General features: G+C 65.6%; 3 protein-coding genes across 3 annotated transcripts; 2 read left to right on the top strand and 1 right to left on the bottom strand.

Annotated features, from left to right (window-relative positions):
- Window positions 1-121: 121 nt before the first annotated feature.
- On the top strand, window positions 122-6,667 carry CHLRE_06g280420v5 (uncharacterized protein). The gene is made up of 13 exons (XM_043063249.1): window positions 122-302; window positions 562-714; window positions 885-959; window positions 1,105-1,209; window positions 1,464-1,610; window positions 1,860-1,937; window positions 2,207-2,335; window positions 2,509-2,708; window positions 3,458-3,584; window positions 3,779-4,230; window positions 4,411-4,489; window positions 4,674-5,366; window positions 5,578-6,667. Exons 1-13 carry the CDS (start codon window positions 159-161, stop codon window positions 6,223-6,225), a joined length of 3,030 nt encoding a protein of 1,009 aa, XP_042923955.1. The 5' UTR covers window positions 122-158; the 3' UTR covers window positions 6,226-6,667.
- Window positions 6,668-6,721: 54 nt separating this feature from the next.
- CHLRE_06g280385v5 (uncharacterized protein) lies at window positions 6,722-11,357 on the top strand. Its single transcript, XM_043063248.1, has 3 exons — window positions 6,722-9,197; window positions 9,488-9,624; window positions 9,844-11,357. The coding sequence occupies exons 1-3, from the start codon at window positions 6,780-6,782 to the stop codon at window positions 10,976-10,978; spliced, it is 3,690 nt and encodes a 1,229-aa protein (XP_042923954.1). The 5' UTR covers window positions 6,722-6,779; the 3' UTR covers window positions 10,979-11,357.
- A 1-nt stretch (window position 11,358) lies between these two features.
- CHLRE_06g280350v5 (uncharacterized protein) lies at window positions 11,359-17,891 on the bottom strand. The gene is made up of 16 exons (XM_043063247.1): window positions 17,422-17,891; window positions 17,189-17,267; window positions 16,880-16,980; window positions 16,503-16,671; window positions 16,093-16,248; window positions 15,699-15,850; window positions 15,450-15,536; window positions 15,154-15,292; window positions 14,550-14,882; window positions 14,091-14,256; window positions 13,675-13,770; window positions 13,018-13,451; window positions 12,669-12,837; window positions 12,208-12,493; window positions 11,876-11,954; window positions 11,359-11,686 (listed from the first exon to the last, which is right to left on the bottom strand). The coding sequence occupies exons 1-16, from the start codon at window positions 17,469-17,471 to the stop codon at window positions 11,522-11,524; spliced, it is 2,661 nt and encodes an 886-aa protein (XP_042923953.1). The 5' UTR covers window positions 17,472-17,891; the 3' UTR covers window positions 11,359-11,521.
- Between the last annotated feature and the right edge of the window lie 49 nt (window positions 17,892-17,940).

Genomic DNA, 17,940 nt, shown 5'->3' with positions numbered 1-17,940 from the left:
AGCAAGCAGCAAAGCGCGAGTCTTTGGAACAGCGGGGCCTGGCATGCCCCCCGCGTGGATGGCGGCATGGGGCGTGGCGTGTGTTTCGGGATCCATCGCCAGCCCCCATTCTGACTTATGTCCCAGCGTGGCACCCCGCAACACACAAGCTTCACATGATGCTGCCCGCGCTGCTAGGAACGCCTGCCCACATCGTTGTAACTTTAGCAAAGACCGTGCTCCGGCGAGGCAGCTCTTTGGTCGCGACCGCCCACCTATACCACACGCACGAGCTGAACGAAGCCTTTGAGCACATCGCAAAGGTATGGCCGGTTTTCACGTAATCAGAGCCGGCGCCAACAAAGCATCCTGGCGACGTCGCGGAATCTCTTGGAGCATCAACCTGCCGTTTCATGGAATACAATGAGCTTAATATAATGAATCCTTTATATACATGGACACGGCAAGGCAGCCGCGACGTCGGCCCGCGCCAAGCCAGTCGTGCCAAATACCCGCGCTGGTGCCCGCTGGCCCCTCAGTGACTGCGCCTCGGTGTTTCGCCTTGCCCGCTCTTGCACTCAGGCAACTGCGCCAACACCCGAGGCGCACGCTACTCGGCAAAACCTCATCTTACGGGTGCAGCAGTCGATAGACAAGCTCGGTCAGCCACTCAAAGTCTCTCCCTTCGGGTCCTTCGTTTCTGGACACTATGACGCCAAGTCTGACCTAGACCTGGTGCGTTCCCAGTCGAAAGACCTATCACTACTCGACCTCATGTGTCAGAATCTGCAACAGGCTCGTGCGATTGCGACCTCCTTCCCACCAGACCCGGGCAGCACTGCGCGCAGCTGCGTGAAGGCCCAACGCACCCACATCTGCACGTCTTCAAAACCGCCCCTGCACAGGTCCTATCGGGCCAGGTGCCCTCTGCCCGTAGAAGGAGGGGCCAGAAGCAGGAGGATGGAGCGCTTATGCCGCTGGTGAGTGCACTTTGACGCAGCTGGCAGGGACGGGCGGATTGGCCGTTCGCTAAGGCTCGTTGGAACTAGCCTGAGCTCGCCACCATCCTAATTGTTTGCGCTGCTGCTTCTGCGCCTCCCTTCTGCCGCTCTGCTCCCCTACCAGCACGCCGCGGCCAGGGCTGCACGCACGCGCGCGCTGCACCAGGTGGTGGCGCAGCTGCTCGCGGACGGCGTCACCAGCAGCGCCGGAGTGGAGGACATCACGAAGGTGAGCGGCGGGGGGTAGCTAGGGACGGAGGTGTAGCTTTGATGGAGTACTGGAGTAATGACAGCCACGCCATGCTTTTACAGGGGACTTGCGTGTGGGGTCAGGACAGGCGAATGCCGAGTTGCAGAGCCCCTCCACATGCCCACCCACCCGTCCCCGCCCGCACACGCTCACCCGCACCACACTCGTGATCCGCAACACACCGCCCTGCCCCCCGCCCCGCCCCTGCGCCTGCCCCGCCCCGGCTCCCGCAGGCCCGTGTGCCGCTGATCCGCTTCGTGGACCGCTCCAGCGGCGTGCAGGTGGACCTGGTGGCGGGCAGCGCGCGGGAGGACCTCAAGGCCTGGCTGGTGGCGCAGGCGGCGGAGCTGCAGCCGGCGTTCAGCCCCCTGTTCAGACTGGTAGGGGTCAAGGGGCTGGCGGGAGCAACGGGTGGAGCAGCGGCCGGGCTGGAGGGGGCTTGGAGCGGGGGTCGCGAGCTGGGTAGGTTGTGAGTGCGCGCGAGTTAGCGATTTTAAGTCCTGCGTATAGGTCGGGGTGTGTGTGTGGGGGGGGGTGGCAGCGTCGTACGACTAGCCTCAGATGCCACCGTCAGCGCTGACAAACATGTGCACCGCCGCACGTGTGCGTGTTCGCTGGCCTGCCCGCAGGTCAAGCTGTGGGCCAAGGCGAACGGCATCAACGACGCCGCCTCCCACACCTTTAACAGCTGGTGCATCACACTGCTGGTGCGACCCAGCAGGAAGTGGGGTAACAGGGGTAGAGGCGTGGGATGAAGGTGGGGATCGTATGCCCGAGCCCAGCGACAATGTCCCATCATGATGGGGGTGGGAGTAGGTAGTGAAGAGTAGGCTTCACGGGCAGCTGATCGACACAAGCAGCCAGCAGTTTACACACGATGCGCATGCATGAGCTACGCCAATGCGGTGCGTCCTTCACCTGCGGCCGTCACCTGCGGCCCCGCCCCGCCCCGTGCCACACACACCCCGCCCCTCAGGTCATATTCCACCTACAGCGACACGTGTTGCCACCGATGCTGCCGCCGCTGCAGCAGCTTCTGCATGATGCACCGCCGCCTGCCCGAGCACCGCGGCTGCTGCAGGGCGACCAGGAGCTGCCAGATGAGGTGTGGCAGGCGGGGCCTGGTTTGATGACCCCTGCTTCAGCGGCTGCTGGTGTTACTGCGGTACTACTGCTACTGCTACGAGAATGGCGCTGCTGCTGGTGCTGCTTCCTACGCTAGGTGTCTTGACCCTCAGCGGCACCCTATTGTGTATCCGCTGCGGCTGTGCCATGCAGTTGCGGGCGGATGTGGTGCGGCGAGTGGGCCGACTCAAGTCGCGATACAGCGGCGTTCAGGCTGCGGGTGGCGGCGGCGGCGGCGGTGGTGGTGGCGCTGCTCCGGGCGGTGCCTCACTGCTGGAGCTGTTCCGGGGCTTTGTGCGGGACGGCGGGGGTCTGATGCGAGCGGCCCTTCACAACAAGAAGCCACTGACCAGGCAAGGATTACGACACACGGAATACCCTACTGCCACGCGTTCCTGGTCAATTGGTGAAAATCACTAATACGGTAGCAGGGAACAATGTTGACTAGGATTTGCCAGAGCCTGTCACTAATTTCTGTGCACTCTGAATCCAAGTCAGGCGAAAACACGCAAACGGGCTGCTTTGGCTAATGGCGCTATTCCTGTACTAAGCAATAGTGATATAGTATACGGTACGCGCAATGCTCAGTGTAGCCCCCAAAGGCCCTAAGCAGCTTAAGCTGACCGCATTGGTCCCGAGCCTTGCCAAGCGCGGGGCTTGTGTTGCATACCGTACGGTACGGTGCTGCTTGGTGCGAGGTTGTGAAGCTGAGCAGCAGAAGTACTCTGGGACGGTGGCTGGAGAGCGCCTGCAAGCGCGGGGCTTGTTTTGCAGCTGCCGGGGCCGAAGAGACACTGGGTACGATTCGGGGGTCCCATCACCAATTCTGTGACACGGGTGTAATTCGGACATGAAACGGTACAAGGAAGCATGCAGCGGGGCTGTATCGTGAGGCATTGGAGGGCCAGCAGGATTCAGGGGTGTACCGTTCATTGTCTGGCATGATTGCGCTCGTGCTTCTGACCAGGGAGGGCAGCCCGCATGTCGCTGTGCACGCACGCTCGCACGCACGCGCGCACACACACACACACACACACACACACACACACCTGCACGATGTCGACCCTTTCCCCTTGTACTTTCCTAACACGCGTGTGCGCAGGCCCTTGGGCATCTCTCCCTTTTATGGCGACATTCGGCCGTGCCGCCCCTACGACCTGAACCGCATGCTGTTGTTTGTGGAGGACCCATTCAACAGCGCTGACAACGTCGCCCGCACACTGCACCGGGTAGGCGGACTGGGGCGAGCTGATTGCTTGTGTTCGTGTAACTTGCTTGCGCTGCATGGCTGCACTGTACGCGTGTGCTGTGTGAGTATGCGCATGCGGAAGGACAGACTGCTGGCGGTGAGGATGGTTATAAATTTATAACGAGCTATGCCTGCTGCTGCCTGCCGGCTACCGCCTGCGACAAATTGCTGCAGCACAAGCGGCGGCAGGGGACCACCCTGGACTACATCACGCAGCTGTTCGAGCGCACCGCGCGGCTGCTGCAGGCGGACACCGGCGCCAGCACAAGCACAAGCAGCGGCCCCGGTGGCGAGCCCATTCCTCCTTCTGAGCCCGCAGCGCCCAACGCCGCAGACACGGGCCGTGTGGCTTCCCATGCCTCCGCCTCAACCTCCAGCAGCACAGGCGGCGGCGGTGGCAATGCAGCTGGGGCTGCGGCCGGGCAGGCACAACCGCAGCCTCCCTCGCTGGCGTCCACGCTGGTGTTCCTGTTCGGGCCCCAGCTGGTCAACAAGCTGCCCGACCTCAGCCGGCGGCTGCTGGGGCCGCAGCTGCACGCCTGGGCGGAGGAGGAGCTGGAGGCGGGGCGGCGGCCGGTGTGGGAGGTGCATGGGGAGCTGCTGCGCCGCTTGGGCGCCGACATGTCGTGAGTAGGGGGGCGAGCGCAATGACAGATGCACACGCTTGCGCAGCGCATGTGTTCAGTGCCCTCCAAGCCTCGTTGCTAGCGTTGCACACTGCGCGCACGCACGCACGCGCACTAGTGCGCGAATGTGCACCTTGAAAGAGTTGCCACTAGACCTGCCGGAACCCCCGCTGCGTGCAGGGACTTCGACACATTCGCCGATTTCAAGAAGCGGAACCGCATCAAGGTCATCAACGACGACAAGTACATGACGGAGGAGGTGAAAGCGAGCGTGTTTGTGTTGGCACTGCTTTCATGCTCATTGCTGCGTTGTGGACTCTTTGCCTTCCCTTCGTGCTACGCCCACTCACCGGTACCTGGACGTAACCAGGCCCAGCGCGATCAGCTCACAACTGAACCCCGCCCGCCCGGATGGATGCACGATATGGTATGCGTGCACACAGGAGCGGACGGCTGCGGAGGACGAGCGTGTGCAGCGGTTGGCAGTCAAGGAGCTGTCGAGCCGCCGGGTAGCGGCGGCGTGGGCAGCGCTCCCCAAGTGTGTGCCGCAGCTGCTGGCGGCGGCCCGCGCCGCGCTTGATGCGGTGCCGCACCTGACCTTTGAAGACCTGGCGGCGGTACAGCCTGTGGATTCCAGAGAGGGTGGCATGCCTGCAGCGGCGGTTGCAGCTGCACCGGCAGCGACGTCCGAGATGACGACCCTGATTGCTGGGGTCCGTGCGGCCGCGGAAGCGCACGTGCTGGCGGCGGTGTCGGCGGCCGTGGAGGCGGAGCAGGGTGAGGTGGGGGCAGCGGCAGGCGACGCGTCTGACGACTCCAACGGGAGCGCCGGCCGCTCAGAGGAGGCCGCACCTGCGCTGTTGGGAGCAGCAGGCCCGGATGCGGCGACTGGCTTCTCGGCGAGAGCAGCTTCGGCGCCGCTTCCGCCGCACACGCTGCACCAACTGGCGGCGGCGCTGCAGGTGGAGGCCGCGGAGGCAGCGTTGCGGGCGGTGCGTGAGCTGCAGGCGGTGAGGGCCATGACGGCCGCCGGCTTCAGCGGCGCCGACGGCTCTGCGGCGCAGGAGCTGGCGGACCGCAGCCGAGTTATGGCCTTGCTCACAGCCGCCGCCGCACAAGAACTGCGGGCGCGGCAGGTGCGTGCTGTACACGCGCACACGATGCGGTCTTCCTTGAAGCGCGGTGGGGCTGTTGGGTCGTGCACCACAGGACTTGGGCCTGGCACGGCAGTACTTGTGTTAAAGAGCACGTGGTAGTACTTGTGTTCGCGTCGTCGTCGCGTGTTTGCTGCGCTGATGCGGATGCTGCGCTAATGCTGCGATGTCGCAATGTCACCTTCATTTGCAGGGCGTCCTTTGCTCGGCACAGCGTTCTAAGTTGCACCGGGCCAGGGGTGCGCTTCCTGCGTCCAATGCTGCTGCACTTGCGGATGGGCCCAGCCAGGCAGGAGCGCTCGAGTCCGCGGCTGCCGCATCCGCCGAGGCTGCTGCCGTGGACGCGGCTGCAGCAGCTAATGCCGGCTCTGCAGCAGCGTCCAAGCAAGGAACCGCCAAGCAATCGGAGCCAGCAAAGGCTGGGACGGCTAAGCAGTCCGCAGGTGGTGGAAAGCCCGCAGCACCGCAGCGCAAGCCCACCAGCCCTTCGGCCTCGAAAAGGGGCTCCCCAGCGGACTCGCCGGCTGCAGTTGCGGCGGCCATTGCAGCTGCAGCGGCATCCGCTGCGGGGAAGGGGGCCCATCCTCCTAAGCAACCGGCGCGGACACAACCGGGGCCTCTCGTCACGCAGCCGGTGAGGAGGAGCGCCAAGCCGCGAGGCGCCAGGCCAGCGGTGCAGGTGAAGGCGGGCGCGAGCGGCCGGGCAAGCAGCACAAAGGCAAGGGCCACAGCGGCCGTTACTGCCGGGCAAGCCGCGGCGAAGGCCTCACAACCACGGCCTAAGACGACGCGGCGGCGAGGGGCCACCGCCAAGCCGGCTGCCTCTGCCGAGGAGAAGTGAGTCTGGAACGTGGTGGTCCTTCTCGATAGGGGGACAGGAGCTGCGTTGTGGTTTAGAGTGCAGGAGCAGATTTCGTTTCGGACGTGGCGGGAAGGCTCTGGTGGTACGTATGTAGGAATCCGTTGTGGAGGTACCACCTATAGCTGCCTGCCGGAATGGAACATGGGGGAAGGAGTCTCGCCAACTCCAAACATGGGGGACGTGGCGCCTCCTGCCTGCTGGGCTGTAGCAGCGCTCTGGCACCAGATGGCGTCGCGATGGTCATGGGCTGTCACAGTGTTGCAGCTGTCGTCACCATACAGCTGTTATCTAACATTTCATGACACTAGGGGACTGTGGAGTCGGATGTCTTGTAGACCGCAACCCTAGTACCCCAACTAGGGTTCTCAGTGCACCTGTTCATTTGGGAAAGTAAATGCATAGGCAAAATTGCACCTGAATCGTGAGAAGTCAAAGGGCTTGGCCCGCGCTCGAACTTCAAGTTCGGTTTGCGAATAGCACCGGCATCTTTTAATGCCAGCGCTCGCGATCTGAGCTATCAGGACGTATAAGCTATGCTTCCCGTCGCGGCAGCGATCAGCGCAACCACATCCGCACCAAGGCCCAACGCCAATGTCTTCGATGTTCTGGGGTCGCTGGATGCCACGTCCCAGGACACGCTTCTCCGCACCTTCCCTCGAGCAACCCTCCGGGACGTGCGCATAAGCTGCAGTGCCGGTAGAGCTTTCGTGGATCGGCAGGTCACTGCGCTGTGCCTGGACTACGCCAGCGTACGCAGCGCTGCCGCTGCTGCCGGGCCCAATGCCCGCAGTAATGACCCCCAGCAGCAGCGGTCCAGGGAAAGCGCACCGTGGGGAAGCGGAAGGGGCGGCGGTCGTGGCAGTGCACGCGGCAGGCGGGGACAGGGCGGCAAGCGTGGGCCCCGCGCTGGGACGAACAGCTGGGGCCCGGACGATGAGGACGGCGACGACGACAATGACGGCGGCGGCGGTCATGGTACGGGAACCCACATTGACACCCCTGGAACAGCATGCGCCGGAGAGCCTTCAGTTCAGAGGCCGCGCCAGCTGCCCACGCTGCAGCACCAGCTTGCGGCGGCGCTGCCACGTTGGGACCGACTGACGGCGCTGACGGTGGTGCTGCGGCCGGGCCGCAGCCCCGAGCTGTCGGGGCGGGCGCCAGACGTGACGGCAGCGCTGCTACAGCCGCTGGGCTGTTCATGGGAGCCGGGGCTTGCCGGCAGTAGCTGTAGCGCAGCGGTTCTCGGGGCTGCAGCACAAGTGCCGGCACCAGCAGCCGTAACAGCAGGGGCTGAGGCGGTTCCCTCGCCAGGAAGTTGCAGATGCGGCGACGGCCAGGCCAACGGGGCGCAGCGAGTGCTCGGGTCCGTGGAGCGTCTAGCAGTGTGGTTTGAGGGCACCCTGCGCGGCCCACCGGACTCAGCAGGCGCGTATGGGCAGGGCGGCAGGCGCGGAGGCAGGCGTGGGCGTGGCGGGGAACGCGGCCACCAGCCCCAGCCACTGCCGCTGCCGCCGCCCAGCCTGGGACCGGCCCTGGTGCTGGCGTTCCCGGGGCTGCGCTGCCTGGACCTGTCCATCCGCCGCTGGTCGGATGCCGCCTGGGTTTGGACAGGCGCTTCCGCCACGCCCCCGCCCGGCAGGCCCGGCCCCGGCTCTGCCTACAGCACCCACAGCAACAGCAACAGCAGCCATAGCCACAGCGGCCCTAGCGGCACCACATGCCCGCTGGTGGCGGCGCTGGCGGGGCTGCCTCGGCTGGAGGAGCTGCGGGTGCCGTCGGCCGCCGTGCTGGCGGACGTGGCCGGCCTCACCCGTCTGACGGCGCTGCACGTGACCGCGCGGCGCGGCGCGCTGGGGCCCGGCTCCGCCGCCGCGCTGGCGGGGCTGCCGCGGCTGCGGCGGCTGGTGCTGGCAGGCGAGGCGCGCCGTGGCACCGAGCAGGAGCAGGGGCAGGCGGAGGTGGAGGTGGAGATGGAGGCTGGGGAGGCCGGGGGTAGGGCTGCTTGGGGCGCACCGGGCATGGCGGCTGGTAAAGCCGCGAGTGCGGGAGCGGGCGCTGCAGCCGCAGCTGCTAGCCTAGCCGGCGCATGGATGCCAGCAAGCGGCGGCAGCAGCGCCGCGGGCAACCGGGGCGGCAGCGGCGGAGGCGGAGGCGGCGGGCCTGAGGAGCGGCTGCTGCGTGCTGACGTGGCGGCACTGCTGCCGCAGGAGCTGCTGCGCCTGCTGCGGTCGCCGCCGCCGGCACTGCAGCAGCTGCACTTCACGGAGCTCACCGGCATGCCCCCGAACTCGGGGCTGCTCATCGGGCCCCCGATGCGGCGAGGCGGCAGCAGTGGCGGAGGCGGTGGCGGTGGCAACTTCCTGCCGTCCGGCACGCCGGCTTGGCCCAGGAGCACAGCTGGCAGCAGCGGCGGTGGCGCGGGCGGTCGCTTTGGCAGCGGCGGAGGGTATGGCGGCAGTGCTACGGTCGCTGGTGCAGCGGCATGGGAGGTGGCGGCACAAGCGCAGGCGGACGCGGCACGAGGTCCCAACGCGGCTGCCCGCCTGAGCAGCACAGGTGTGGGTCTCGCGCTCGGGTTTGGGGCACGGGCAAGCAGTCTGGCGGCAGGGCCGGGCTCGGGCAACGTAGCCGTGCTGCCATGGGCCGATGCCGCCGCGGCCAGCGCCGCGGCTGCTGCTGCGGAGCAGTGTGAGGCGGCGGCGGTGCCGCGCGTGGTGACGGTGGCGTATGCGGAGGGGCGCACCTGGATGGGGCCGCTGGGGTTTCTTGCTGCTGCCGCAATGGCGCTGGCAGAGGGGCTGAGGGAGCAGTGCGGGCAGCAGTGTGGGGTTGCAGCGGCTGAGGCGGCAGGTCCACAGCCACAGCAGCAGGGGAGCGCGGCGACGCCGGATGCAGCGGCCGCTGTGGAGAACTTCGTGGTGCGGGACCTGTGGGTTATGCCCGGACGAAGGGTAAGCGAAGGCGAATGCGGCTGTCAAGTGGAAGTACATTCAAGTAGATTACCACATGCGTCACCTTTACCTCGTACATGCCCATGTGATCACTGTGGGCACTTCACCTCATGCGCACCGCTGGCTCAAGGGGGATTGCAGCGGTCATTAGGGTACCGAGCGCCTCCCCACACCACTAAAACACACACACACACACACACACACACAACTCCGGCGTCATCTGGGCGGGCTTTCGTTTCGTTTTTAACACACACACAGAGACACGTTCGCACACACACTCGCGCACACAGGGCATGCCGCTGTCTGACGACGTGCGCGCGGCCCACCGGCTGATGGCGGAGCTGCGGCGGCGCTACGGCTGCGTGATGACGCTGCGCCACGTCACAGCCAGCTTCGGCATCGAGCTGGACGACACAACCTACCTGCTGTGAGCGTGCGGGAAGGGTGAAGCTGGGGGGCGGGTTGCTGGGGGTGCTGTCCACCTTGAATAGTACGTTGGCGGGCGGGCGGATGCAACGGCCATGTATGGCTGGCTGCGCATCAGCGGAGGCGTGCCTTGACCGCGTAGCTTCGACGTGCTAGTACGGGTCATGTTCTAGCCGACCTGACTTTGCGCACCGACCGCCGCCGCCGTTCTCTTGGGCAGGGAGGAGGTGGGTGCCCGGCTGGGTGCGCCCGCTGCCGTGTCGCTGACGGATCTGGATCTGTACGATTTGGAGGCCGCGCCGCCCGCCCTCACATACCAGCTGCAGCAGCAGCTGGAGGCGCGCCAGGCGGCGGCGGCCGCCGCCGCAGTGGCGCAACTGGGCCTCCCCACGTCGAGTGGCGGCGGCGGCGCCGCTGGGGCCAGGGGCCCGGCGACAGGCGCGGCAGCACCGCGGCGGCGGCGCCACAGCGACGGCGCGTTGGGGCCAGTCAGCCATGCCGCCGTTAGCCGTGCCGCCGCGTTGGTCCACTACCTGCGCACCGTGTTCGGCCGCGGCGCCGGCAACCACCACTCCCCGCCCGCCGCGCCGCGGCTCGGCGTCCCGCACCACCACCTGCAAGCCCTGCCCGCCAACCCCCAGCACCACCACCCGTACCACCACCAAGACGGTGCCGCCAGCCCTGCTTCAACAGCCAGTGGCGGCGGCGGCGGCGGCGGCTTCAGCTATGACATGTCAGGGCCGCCGCCGCTGCCGCCGCCAGACCAGCAGCTGTCGCTGCTGGCACTCAACGGCTGCACCGGCTTGGGTGTGGACGTCGCCGCACAGTTGGCGGCGGTTCTGCCGGGACTGAGGCGACTCAGTGTAGGCTTCAGCCTGCCCCCTCAAGACGGTGCCGTTCTGGGACACCTGTGCGAGCTGCTGGCGGTGACCACCGTGGGCCGCGGGGGGGCTGGCGCTGGGGAGCCGCCGCTGGTGGTGGGCGTGTGCCCGCGCCCCACGGGTAGGAGCGGGCGGCGCGGCGGCGGCAGTCAGGCGGAGCGGCAGGAGCTGCTGGCGGAGATGAACAGTCGCCTGGAGGGGATGGGGGCGGGTGGCCGGGTGCGCGTGGCCTGGGCGATGGAAGACGAAGCGGCCGAGCAGCTGTCGGAGGAGCAGGCGAAGGCGGCGGAGGGTCGCGCGGGGTGCAAGAGTGCCGAGGAAGGCGGGGAGCGGGAAGGGGAGGGGGAACGGCACAATGGCAACGGAGGCAGTTTTGACGGATGCGGTGCGTCTGAGGATGACGGGGACGAGGAGGCGGGTGGTGGCGAGCGAGGGGAGGCTGGACCTCCTGTGAGCAGGTGGTGGGCGTGGTGAGGGTGAGGGAGAGATGCTGTGGCTAGCTGCGTTTGGGCCTGCTGCCCAGCTGGGGTGCTCGCGTTATCTGGGTTGAGCATGGCTGCATGTCCAGTGCGCGTGGTGGCTGCTGTCATGCTGTGTGTGCTGGCGGCTCTGTTGTGAAGCGCTGCGGCGCTCAGGTCAGGTGTGAGCTCTCGAACGAAGCGGGCGCACCACACGGTCGCGGGACGCCGCCCAGCTTGTCCCATCGCACCCCCGAAGCGGACACGTGTGCGATGGGACAGGGGCAGGAGTATCAACCTGGGGCATGGTCTTGGACACGTAAATTTGGGCGCCCAAAGAGTGCGCCCGCCACGTCTTGTATGCTGGTGTGACGGTCAGGGAAGCAACTGACGCTTTTAACGTTACCCCTTGTCACACATCCCCATCGTCTCATGCCAAGTAGGTCGCGGGTCCTATCGCAGCGCGTCAGCAAGGCCCTGCGACCGCAGGTCTACCACCTCGCGAGCTTCTCACTCGAATCGCAGTCCCGTAAACACGCAGTCACTACCTCCCTAGCCGCTACCCGTCTGACCCGCTGCCCTGCTGCTCCTCCAGCGCCAGTCTCCCCAGGTCCTCAGGCAGACCCGGCTCCGCAGCCACTGGCCGCCCCGCCCCGCGCGCCAGCCGCGTCTTGGCCGGCACCGCCACAGCTGCCTCGTGGATGGTGTAGCGCAGCAGGCTGGCCTGTGGGGCGATGCAAGGCGGAGCGGGGTGGCGGGTACTGCGGCTTTAGGGCTTGCATAAGACACATCAGGTACCCGGACCCTGTGCAGCGGAGGCAGCAGTCACGTCACAGCACCAGAGCCACCTGGGCCAAGTTCAGGCGCTCGAAAGCCGCCCTGGCCCCCCCCCACCATTGCCGCCCCCACCCACCTGCACAGTGCCCACCAGCACCTCAGGGCGGTCGTACCGCAGTGCCAGGCACCTGAACTCCTCCATCTCGTGCGTGAATCTGCGGCATGACGCCAAAGCCGGACGCCGTAAGCCGGGCACGCCAAAGCCAAGGAAGACAGACCGGGTCAAGCGCCACGCCGCTTGAAGAAGCAGGCCGGCTACTGGGGCACGCCCGACGGTCACGCCTGCCAGCGCCCGGCATCTTCTATAGTTCTGTTCGAGAGGCTCAACCATTCGTCTACAATTTTATTCGAGAGGCTCGACCGTGACGCAGCACCCTGCGAGCACCACTGCCGCACGCCCGACCGCACCTGTGCAGCACGGTTCCGCTCACGTAGTCCCACACCAGCAGCTGCCCATCCAGGGAGCAGCTGACCAGGTTGCCGCTGGAGGGAAGCACGTCCAGGCCTGTCACATTGCGGGTGTGGCCCTTCAGCGTCTTGAGCGGCCGCCCGCTGAACGTCAGCTGAAAGGCCGGCGGCGCGCCACCGGAGGAGGAGGCGCCGACGCTACCCACTGCGGCTGCTGCGGCCTGCCCGCTCAGCAACGAGGTGGAGTGGGCCAGGGCTGGGCCAGGGCTGGCACCCGTGCGCAGACCTGCATCCGACGAGACGTGCAGGCATAGGTTCACAGCGCGGACATCCGTAAAGTTCTGAAACGGCAAGCAACGCCCGCACTCCGCAAGCTGTAGCCCTGCCCAATCGAAGGCGAAGTTAACGATGCGGCCTTCCGCTGCAGCCTCCCCCGACCAGGTGCGCGGCGCGCGGCTCACCTGCGTAGGTGCTGGCTCTGGCGCTGCTGGCCGGCACCGTGTCCCACAGGCATATGTTGCAGTCGTCGCTGCCGCTGAACAGGAAGTTTGAGTCCAGCGCCAGACAGCCCACCGCGTCCGTGTGCCCCGTGTGGCAGCCCAGGTACTCGTACCCGGTGGCGGCCCACACCTGAGGGCGACAGCAGGCCGCACGTGCGCAGCACAGCCAGGAGTCATGGGTCCGTTCAAGGCGGCCAGTGGGAAAACACTTCCTGGCACATGCCGTGTGCTGGCCTTGCTGCATTGCAAGCCCCCTCCCTGTTGACCAACCGCCGACATCTGCATGACTATGAAGATCGCCCCGCCGCACCTTGATGACCCGGTCCGTACCGGCCGTCACAATGACCTTTTTGAGCGGGTCAAACTTGAGCGCCAGGATCTCGGTGTCCGGCCCCCCCAGCGCCCCCTGCAGCGCCGCCACCGCACTGGGGCCCAGGCCCATCGCCACGCCCGCCGCCTTTGCCGCTTCACTGCGCGACAGTGACGTCGATGCTGCAGCCCCGCCGGTGTGCCCTGCCGGCTCAGGCGTCTGCACGCCGCTGCTGCCGCCTGCGGCCGCTGCCTCGGCCGCGCCCCTGCCGTTGCTGCTGCCGGAGGCCAGGCCGTTGGACGTGTCTGGGCCGTGCGCCCGGAACTTGGCCACCATGTGCGGCTCCTCGCCCCTCAGGCTGCGTATGTCCCACAGCACCACCCAGCCGTCGTAGGAGCCGCTGATCAGCAGCTCCTCATTGCGGTGGACCAGCGCTGCAGAGTGGGAGAGGCGCGGCAATTCAAGACGGAGTGGTTATTGCAGATGCACAGGGTGGCGGCGCGCGAAGGCAGCAGGCACGCAGAATGCCGTGAGTCCGGGTACTGGCTTGCGCGTCGTGGGGTTTGTGCGATACCCCTCGAAACAGGCTCCCAGCGCGGCTGTGCCCACACAGTGCCCCCCCCCAAGTGCCTCCCCCCCCCTCGCGGCGCCACTTACCCAGCTCCAGCGAGGTGACGGTGTTGGTGTGCTGCCGCAGCGTTGTCGTCGAGCCGGTGTCCAGGTTCCACAGCCGGATGTCGCCGTTGTCGTGGCCTGCGGTGTCGGTGCGTCGGTGCGGGCCATGGGTAGGTGGCAGGGTAGGGCAAGGGCAAGCCCAGGTACCAAGCTCCTCACCTCTTCAGTACAACTACTGGCAGTTCGTTCGGGGACGGCTCCGATTGCCATAGGCACTGCCATGCACACTCCTCTCCTCCTTTCCACGCGTCCGACCCGCCGTCTTTCTCCCCATCTTGTACTCATACCCCTTCTTTACTGCCCCATCCCCACGTCCGTCATACTTGTGACTAAACCACTTCGCTGTTCATGGACGGCTACCCCCCGCCCCACCCCCGTCGTCCGGCCGCCTCGCCCACCTGTGACCAGCAGGTTCCATCCCTCGTAGAACGTCATGGCGCTGATCTCCGAGCTCAGCTCCTCCATGACGCGGATGCAGGCCATGTCGTACGGGTCCCACAGCCGCACCGTGTTGTCGATGGAGGCGGAGAAGATGCGGTAGTCGTGGTCGCCGCCGGGGCCGGCCTAGGGGACGGGAGGGGGAGGGGGAATGCGGGCGCGTGTGAAGCGCTGCGTGTGCGGAAAGCGTGTTGAGATAAGACGGATAGAAACTCAACCTGGCCCCTGCCCTAACCCGTGACCGAGGCGGACCCCAACGCCTCCGTAAACCATACGCATGCACGCACACGCCTTCGTGCTTCCCTAGCACGCATGCATATACACACACACGCACTGTCTACACTGTCCTACGCGTAATGTTTTCCTTGTGCTCTTTAACACGCACACACGCACACACACAGACACACACGCACACGCACCACGCCTCCGGAGCAGCTGTACAGGCTGATGAGCGCCTTGTCGTGCCCGCCCCGCGCCACGTTGTACTCCAGCTCGTGCTCTATGAGCCACAGCGACAGCTCGCGAGCCGTGGTCACCGCATACAGCTGCCGGCCCAGCACCGCCGTCACAGACAGGATGCCGCTGGGACCCGACCCCGTGCCGGAGCCCGAGGCGGCGGAGGCGTGCGCGTTGACGCCGCGGCGGCTGGCGGCTGCGCCTCCGGGCGGCGCCACCAGCTGCTTGGTGACCATGAGGCGGCCGGTGCGGACTGAGAAGATGGACAGCACGCCGCTGGTGTCGCCCGCCAGCACCTGTGTGGGGCAGGTGGGCGGAAGGGGCAGGTGGGGGGACGGGGCAGATGGGACAACAGGCATTGGGTCGCGTGCGACAGCCGGAAGCAGAGACGGCAGGTGTACATCGTTGCGGATGCTGCATACGCGGCCGCAGGCACGAACTCACACACACACACACATGCATCTTGTACGCGTGTCGACCCTCTCCTTTGTGCTATTCACACATACTCACACACACACACACACACACACGCACACACACACACACAAACACACAAAGTTTCCCCACCTCGTCGAATTCAATGTTGATCTCGAGGGTGGTGAACTGACAGCCGCGTTCATTGACCCAGGCATGCCGGACCTGTGAGGACTTGACGTCGTAGGCGCGGAGGCACTGGTCGTACGCCACCGTCAGCACCATGTCCCACCTGGGGGCAGCAGCAGGAGGGGAGCGCGATTCCAGGCATGACTAGTTAGCGGGGTTGCATGATTAACTAGAGGCGAGACGATGTTGACAATGCCCGAGCCCGACGAATATGTCCCAGCAACTCGGCAACCCAGGAACCCAGTGCACCGTGCGCTCACTTGGCCACGTATCGGATGACGCTGATGCCGCGGTCGTGCAGCCGCTCCACCCGCTGGTCAATCTTGAAGTCCATGCGGGTGGACAGCCTGCCAGTGGCGCAGGAGCAACGCCAAGACACGCGCGCGCAGTTGCAAGCAGCTGGAGCACCTAAAAGCAGTACGTGCGTATTTCGCTTCCCCACGCTCCTCCTGGCTGAGGCAGGAGCCCCTGTACCCGCCTCCCGCCTCCGCCCTCTACTCGTGCCTTACCGCTGTATGCTGTCGTCCCACACCGCCTCCGGCAGCACCTTGGTCACGCCGCCCGACTCGTCCGCCGCGAATACGGCTCCCAGGTCGCCCACCGCCCCACTGCTGTCGTACGCCATGCAGCGCACCCAGCCCTCCATGCCCGCGACAGTGGCCTGAGACAGGCGGGAGGACAGGGAGGCGGCAAGACTTCAGTTCACAGAGCTCTGGCCCTCAACCTAGCTCAGCATTCAAGCATATTGAGCTCGCAAGCTGCTTCACTCACTGTCCCGGCCACTGCTTGCGCACCTCACCGCACCGACCTACGTACTAGGATTGGGCGGTGTGGGGCCGTGCCCCATCTCTCCCCCAAACACAGCCACATCCCCGCAGCCCCCCAGCCTCCCGCCGGGCACACCTGCAGCTCGAACCAGGGGTACACCAGCTGGCCTCGGCCCTCCTCCTGGCGCCACATCTTGATGGAGCCGTCCGTGCTGCTGCTGACGATGTAGTCACCCAGGATCACCAGCGCAGTCACCGTGCCGCTGTGACCATACAGGGTTTGCACGCACACCTGCACCGAATCGCAGAGCGCACAAGACCCTTCCATACGAGGCATAACGCAGAGGGCCGGGCGGGCAAGGACGCTCCCGTCTTCCTAACCCCCCCCCCCGGTTACAAGCTGCGCCACTACCATCTATGCAGTCAGCGTGCACGCAGCGCTGCAGCGCCCGGCACCCGTCGTGTGGCCTTTTCATTCCTCCCCACTGTCGCAAGGCGCCGGTGGTGCCCGCTGCCCCACGGCCCCGCAAACCTGCATACACGCACCGTAGGATCCAGAATGACCTTGCCCTGGTAGTCCCATATCTTGATGCTGCTGTCCACACTGCCCGTCACGATCAGTCCCGCCTTGCCCAGCTGGCCGTCGCCTTTGCGCGGCGTGCATATGGCCGACACCGGCCCCTTGTGCGCGCCCACGAAGCGGCTGGTGTTGGGCCTGCGGCCGCCACGCAGCGCGTGCAAGTACAGGCGGACGCGCATGCTTCAGGCACAGCCCCACACGGCCACAACGAGCTCAACCCTTGGAGCTGCGAATGTTCTAGCTGATAAAGGCTGGACTTCAAGACAGCGCAGTACGTGCGCCAGGTATCAGCCGCTGTTGGTGCGTCACGCTGCAGCACGGAAGCCATCATGCAAGTGTGTACCTGGACTGATCGAGCGGCCAGAAACACACGGCACCGTTGTCCATGCCGTAAAAGAAGCGCCGCCGGTCCACGTCATAGTGCGTGCACACCACAGATGGGTCCTGAAGCGGATCACGAGGTGCAAGTTTGAGTTGTGTACGGGTGTGTCTCTCACTTCAACCGTGACCCGCTCCCTCCTGAGGAAGGGGTATGGGTGAGGAACATTGCCCACGCAACCAGCTGTGCGTTTTGGATCCCGCGGCGCTTGACCTGGTGCGAGGCATCGGCCGTTTGGCCCGCAGCCCCCACGCACTCAGCCCCAGAACTTGCCTTGTTCTTTGCGGCCGAGATGACAGCTTTTAGCGGCTCCTTCTGGCCCTGGCTCAGCAGCGGTATCTTGACATCCCAGCTGTAGGCACAATCAGGACAATCGGGCCTACAACTCCAAAATTGCGCTGGGCCACCTGCCCCAACGGCAGGATCACGCCAACCAGGAAGTCGCGCACCCAGTGTACGTGCTAGTACTCCCCCCCCTGACTGACACGTGGTCCGACATGGCTTACAGTCGCTTGATGTCCACCGCTATCTCCGCCTCCTCATCGTCACTGTACATAGTGGCCGCCGCGCCGGCTCACGGGCGCCAGTAGTTGCGAGCGCCAGTGCGTCGACTGCCTAGGGGCGCGTTGCCGTAAGCCCCTGCCCACGGCCGCTTTGGCAAGCCGCGGATGTCCCACTGCCTGTAAACACAGCTCGCTTCCTTCCTTATGGCCTTCTATCGCCTTGCGGCGTATGTCATTACGCGAGGTGCTCGCATGTCGCCAGCGCCCGAAGCATGTATTACGTGCACGCAAGGTTGCGACGATGATGTTGACTATTTGTTATGATAAAATGAACTTCTATAAATTCAGCGATAACTAGGAAGAAAGGCTTCGTTACATGAAAGGCAGTCTGTCGACAAGCTCTTATGTGCAGGTATCGCGCTTTTGATTGTGCAGTAATAGACCACGGTCGACCAGGGTGCGAGATGATATACAAGTGCACGCTGGCAGCCAGATCCAAGCGAGGGTTTTGCACAATCGCGA

Source organism: Chlamydomonas reinhardtii, chromosome 6 (assembly GCF_000002595.2).
Source record: "Chlamydomonas reinhardtii strain CC-503 cw92 mt+ chromosome 6, whole genome shotgun sequence".
Taxonomy (NCBI): domain Eukaryota; kingdom Viridiplantae; phylum Chlorophyta; class Chlorophyceae; order Chlamydomonadales; family Chlamydomonadaceae; genus Chlamydomonas; species Chlamydomonas reinhardtii.
This window is presented reverse-complemented; position numbering and strand designations above follow the sequence as displayed.